The sequence below is a fragment of the Colius striatus genome, chromosome 6, assembly GCF_028858725.1.
Source record: "Colius striatus isolate bColStr4 chromosome 6, bColStr4.1.hap1, whole genome shotgun sequence".
Taxonomy (NCBI): Eukaryota; Metazoa; Chordata; class Aves; order Coliiformes; family Coliidae; genus Colius; species Colius striatus.
This window is the reverse complement of record NC_084764.1, coordinates 47,042,092-47,048,234: the sequence shown is the minus strand read 5'-3', so window position 1 is coordinate 47,048,234 and position 6,143 is coordinate 47,042,092. Positions and strand designations below refer to the sequence as shown.

The 6,143-nt window shown below is 44.6% G+C and overlaps 1 protein-coding gene across 7 annotated transcripts in view; it reads left to right on the top strand.

Annotated features, from left to right (window-relative positions):
- The first annotated feature begins 684 nt into the window (after positions 1–684).
- The window catches only part of PAPOLA (poly(A) polymerase alpha), a 44,903-nt gene continuing 39,444 nt past the window's right edge, over positions 685–6,143 (top strand). For 2 of the 7 annotated variants that reach the window (XM_061998931.1, XM_061998930.1), the window contains exon 1: positions 685–996. In XM_061998931.1, coding sequence (XP_061854915.1) covers positions 989–996 — 8 coding nt within the window. In that variant the 5' untranslated portion in view covers positions 685–988. The remainder of the gene's footprint in view (positions 997–6,143) is intronic. The other 5 variants (XM_061998935.1, XM_061998929.1, XM_061998934.1 and 2 more) reach the window with 3 other exon arrangements.

Sequence of the window (6,143 nt, the reverse complement as noted above, 5' to 3'; positions counted from 1 at the left end):
TATGTGCTGCCAGTCTAAGTCACCATTTATCTCGAAAGGCAGTAGATGCTTAAATAATCGATAGTTTTAGAGATTGACGTTTGAAAGCTTTTTTTCCAGCAGCAGTGGAGTTTTGTGTGTAGAGTTGCTGCAGATGTACTCATTTCTCTAAGAATAAAGCTCTGAGCCGTGTTTCTTTTTTCTGAAATGCATGCAGTTTATTACAAGCAGAACTTTCGAAGAGAGAAACTGAATTATCTCTTCTGCGTGGGATATAAAAACCAAACTAAGCCCTGTTGCAGGAAGGTGCGAGCAGTAGGTCTGTGAGCCGAAACGCCTCCTTCCTCGGGGGAGCAGGCCAGGGGCCGCAGGCAGGCGGCGGGCGGGTCCCAGCCCCTCCTGTGCCACGCCGCGGTGAGCACTGCACCGCCTCGCTTCCCCCGTCAGGAACGCGCTGTGCAGGCGCCGCGCCACGCACGCACAGCCCCCCCGGCGCCGCGGACGCCCCGAGGCCGCTCAGAGCCCGGCTCCGCCCCGCCTGGCCCGGCGCCGCCTCCCAGCCGTTAGCGCTTTGTTTTCAAACGCGGCCCGGGCTCGTCCCGCCGCACTACAGCCCCCAGAATGCCCTGCGGCCGCTCGGCCGCCTGCGCACGCGCGGGCGAACTAGTGTGCGCGGCGTGCGGGGGTGGCCGCGCCGCTGCGTCAGGCCCCCCCCGGTCTAGAACGATCTGTGGTAGCGTCTGGGCGCCATGTTAGAAGGCCGGAGGGGAAGAGGAAAGTGAAGCGGCGGCGGCCCGGCCTAGCGAGCGGCTTTCTCGTCCCTCACACGCCCCGACTCCGGCCCGTGCCATGGTCACGGCTCCCGCTTCCCGGCGGGGCGACTGACCGGTCCGGAGGCGGCAGCGGTGGGGAAGGACGAAGAAGAGGAGGAGGAAAGAGAAGGAGACGACGCGGTGGTGGTGGTGGCGGCGGCGGCGACGGCGGCGGAGGAGGAGGGGCCGGAGAGACGATGCCGTTGTAAGTTAGAATGCTCGCCGAGTGCCTCCGAAGCCTGTGTTTTGCCGGCCCTTTCTCAGCCCTCTTCTCCCAGCTTGCCCGCTCGGGCCCTTTCTGCTGGCTTTCGCCCTTCCCCCTCGCGCCTGTCCCCCTCCCGATCCTGGGCTCTTCCGGTGCCGCAGTATGGGGGCTGTGGGCCCGCTACTCGCCGCCCGCCCGCGAGGGGCTGCTCGCCTGCTTCCTTGGGTGGTCTTCCCCCCTGCCCTCTCCCCGAGACCTGAAGGAGAGGCTGATGAGGCTTTTACGCTGTTGCTGTCGCCTCCTCCTTCGCGATCTCATAGCCGCAAGTTGGAGGGGCCGGGCGGCCACGGGGCCTCTGCCTGTTTGGGCCTGTTGATACCAGAGTTCAGGGGTTGCTACACCCCGTCTCGGATTCCTCAGATGCTTGCCCTAGGCCCACCCTCGAAATCCCCGTCCCCATTGACTGTTTCGGTAGCGCTCCTGGGCCGCTGTTGAGTCAGCCCATGTGAAGTGGTAGTGCCACATATTTATCCTTTTCTCGCCCGGCCGGGAGAGTTTCTTTCCGGTGGCCGCCAGGACGGGTTTCCCTCGTTCCGGAGGGGCCGGCGGGCCTCGGGGCCGGCGGGCCTCGGGGAGCGCCCCCTGGCCGGCGGGAGCGGCGCGGAGCGGCCCATCGCCCGCCCCCCGCCATGCCGCCGCCTGCAGCCCCCGGCTGCCGCGCTGGGCCCCTGGGCCTTGTGCTTCGCACTTGTTGGGCTGTAACCCTCCTGGTAGTCGTGGATAATGAAGCGGGGCATAGATTCATCCCTGTTTCCTTCACCCCACCCTCTGCCTCTTTTTTTCTTTCTTTCTTTCCATTTTCTTTCCCTCGCTGACGTTTTGACGGCCCCGGGCTCAGGCGATGGAACTTCCTGCTCCTCGCTTCCGTAGTTCATAGTGTTAGTGTTATCCTGTATTAAGTCAAGGGATTCAGCGATGAGTAGGTGGTCAAGTGGCTATTAAGAGTAAAGCATGTTTATGTGATAAGTTCCTTTTGGTTTTGTGGTGTGAGGTTTTTTTTCATTGAATGAGAAATATTAAAAATATTAAAAATGCACTGCTGATTCACTGTTATTATTGGACTTTGTTCATTATTGTCTTAAATGTGTAACTTGAAAAAAAACCGTGCTTGCCTATTGTGCTTTTCTTCAGTCTAAAAGTACTATTACGTTAGCTGTAGGTTAGATAACACAAGTCAAACTTAGAGAGTTTGTGGCAGGAAAAAACACAGTGAATGCAGAAAGAAAAATGGTTATACCAAGTAGTTTCTAATGCTTGTAAGGCTGCAGCATCTTTATAGATAAGTTTTGCACATGTTCATTATGGCAATCGAAAATTACCAGAAATCAACTTTGAAGTTGGCTGGACTTTTTGGCCTTGGAGAAAATGGGAGTGTGTTTATTCATCATGTTTTCATTCTTTGTTCATTTTGTTGTAAGTAAATTCCAAATGCTTAGTAGCAGCATTTTAAAGTTTTGAGTACTTCTGTGCATTGGAATAATAACTGTCTTTAACTTTGACAAGTTTGGAATGACTTAATCATTTTTCTTAATGTAGATGTTTACGATTCTTTACCTAGAAACTCTGAAATAGCAGTACATAGCAATATATGAGTGCAAATATAACTACTTTCAGTGTAAACACTACTTGGCAACCTCACTAATACAGGAGGCTTAGTTTAACTAGGAAAAGCAAAGCTTTCTCAGATTCTGCATTTATCCTGTCATTTGTATGTCTGGAATGATTGTGTTATTCAGTCAAGACTTCAAAGCCAAGGTTGCAGTGCTAGTAAGTTGAAATGCTAGTAAGGGTAATTGAGTTAATGAAGTGATGCCTCCGACTTAAGTTTAGAGGGGGAAAAAAAGTTCCCTTTCTTTCTGTGTATTTTTTTCCAGTTGACACTTTCATGCTTTTGGATGATAATATTTTTGAGTGAGAGTGGAACAAACTTGTTCCACTGCCAAACTTTCCAGATGACAAACAAAGACTATTTTTTGTTTTTTTTCTGTTTGCTTGTGGGGTTTTCTGATTTATTTTTTACTAAAGACATTCTTTAAACTTCCATTGTTTTAAGCTGATGTTTACAATTGAGAGGCCTATTCAAGGCTTGTCTCCTTTAAAACCAGAGATCGTCATTACTCTTTACTTGAAAAGTATTATCTCGGAGTTCTCAAGAGGCGTTCGACATTGTTGGTACTGCACAGTATGTATCTCTTAGCAGTATGGTACAAAACTAAATATGAGCTAATTATTTATATACAAGGCACATCGGTAGTAAGGGAGCAAATTCAGGTTCTGCTGATGCCTGACATTTGCAAAACCCTTTTAACGTTTAAAAAAACCCCAACAACTAAATATATCCTCAGAATTTGTGGCTTTTTGTTACACTTTTTGACCACTTTCAGTTGTTCAAAACAACAATTAGCAATGAAGGTGGATATTTCCCCTGTTGGAAAGCTACATTTTAGTGAACTGTTCAGTACAGACTGTACCTGTACATTATCTGAAATGCAAGGTGCCATAGAGACATGAAGCTCCCTAAGCTATTAGTATGTTTCAGTTAGGGCTAGGCCTTATGCAGGAAGGCTACTGACTGGGTGAAGCAGCAGCTATGTTTATGTGAGATGGTGATGTCGTCCTTTTATGTAACCTGGGCCCTTGTGACCCTTGGAATAGAGAAATAGCACCATGAATCTATTTCTTGTTAAGCTACCTATACTACTGCCCTTAGAGCTTCTTTGCTGAACTTCTAAAGCTACTGAAATCATTGCAAAAGGCTTTTTTTTTTTTTAAACAAGAAGAGCATTGAGTCATGTATCTGAATATGTAAAAGTACCTTAAGTGCTATAAATTTCAAGTCTTGTTATTACTGTTAACTTTCATATGAGAGTTTTGAATGTCATAATTTTTTTCCCAGTCTTTATTGTAGACAGGCTTTTTTTTTTTTAATCTGAAGTAAGACTTTTGGTAAGTTTTCTTTCACTGAACTTTGATTTAGACCTGTGCAGAGCTATTGTTTTAACTTTTATTTAACAGCTGTCAATTTGTATGCCAGAGCTACAACACTGTGTTTCAAATGTCTTGTACTAATTAGGAGTAGACAAATATTATGCTTCTGAACAGAGAGAGCTGTTATGGAAGGAATTAAATTATCCCTAACTTTGCAGAGCACAGGATCTACTGTGTAAGAGCAAATTGCTTTACTTTAAAGTGGTAGCTTTATTAATCATGAAGAAATTAGTATAAAAACCTACACTGAGGAATGGTTTATTAGAGCTAATAGAGAGGCACTAGATGGCAAGTATATGTGATTTTTGCAATAGCTTTCAGTCTGCTAATGTCAGTCCAAAAAGAGATTGAGTTTATACTTGTTAACATGGAGGTACAGCACAGAACTTGGAAACTCAGTTATTTTGAGCTGATCAGATTTTACTGCAGAGACAAATTAATCTTGCAGTGAAATATTTCATTAGATTCCTCATTCTTGGTTTGAAACTTTCTGCTACTTTTAGATTCAACCTTCCAGAATTCCCTAAATTGCTACCTCTGTAGTTTTTTGTCTCCAGAATAGCAATACGTTTCATTTTTGGTACAGGTTCTTCCTGCAGAGTTCAGTAGAAATTTATTTTGCTTAAACTTGAGAAACTTCTTCTGAAACTGTTGTTAGTAAGAATGTTGTGCAGGGATGAGTATTTTGACATGCTGCCTTCACTGTTCTTCTGTACAAATGTATGAGCCAGAGGGAGCTCAGGATAGAGTCAAAGCTTAGCAGAATGTGTGTGAATATTCTTTATTTTGCTGTAGGTGAGTTTCTCATTCCACAGGTCTGTTACCTGTCATTACTCCAATACCCACATTTAAATCTGGTTTGGGTGTCTTGAACACATCATACTGACAGTTTAAAACTTAATTCATGATCTAAATGATTCAGTATTTTTCTGCTAGATATTAAAACTTGTGTTCAGGAAGGACAGCTGGATTGTCTTAGCCATTTAAAACATATGCTCCCCAGTAACTGATTTGCACAGACTTCCTTTAGGTTTGCTGCCTAGATTTATGGAACTTTGCATGGAGTGATGGTGTTAGCATTAAGCTAGAAACATCAGTAAATAAGAAAGACTGAATTTTACTGAGGCAAACAGAAAAGAGAGGGCAGTCATTGAGATTCCTTAAGTTGTGTATTTTGTGTTGGTAGCTAGAAGCAAGACTGAATGAGCCAAAAGTCCTGACTGAAGTTAAAAGTTTGAAGTTGATGTTCTGTGGGTGGTGGGCGCTATTTTAAGATACTTAAGAGCTTCTGTTCTCTTCACCAATGCTGGCCTTACTGTTCATGTCTGTCTGGACAAATTTAATACTCAGATGAGGTTTAGTGATCTATGAAAGGAGTTATATGGCATCTAGCAAAAGCAAAGTATGATGACCAGAGCTGGAATGGATTGCTATGTGGACTTGGTGTACATTTAAGATATAGTACTTCTTGGGTGGTTAAAATCTATTTCAGGGTGTACCAAAGATGAGTTTTAAACTTAGGCAGGATTGAAAATGTTATTTATTAAATATTATGGCATCTGTTTGTAAGATTTCAGTTGCTTGTGTTCTGTGAAGCATCCAAAATTTCAGGAGCATGTTGTTTAGATATTTAGCTGCAGTTAACACTGCTATTTCATTTGTGATAAGAAGCACATAAAATCTTAACTCAAAAAACATGATAAAAATATTACCAGGAGTGAAGAGGGGAAAAACTGTGCTTCAAACGACAGGGGGTTTCAAGTGGGGGTAGGAGGAGTGTTAAATACAAAGTGTGCTTGAGAAGAATTTTGTGACAGGATTCTTATTTCTTTTGAAGGTGGACAAAGGTTCCAATGTTGTAAAATAAAACAGTAGTGCAGCACTTTGAATTTGTATCTGACTCTGTGTTATATGGAGCAGTGTTACATAGGTACACCTGTCTTGGGTTTAAGTCTGTTTCCAGTTTACATGGGTGTGTGTCAAGGGTGTAACCTCACCTTTAAAAGAAGCATTGGACAGTTTTCCCCTTATCTCAAAATCTTTCCCCTCTCTAACTTAGAACAATGTGTAGTCACTTCCATCTGAAGTAGCTTAAAGGT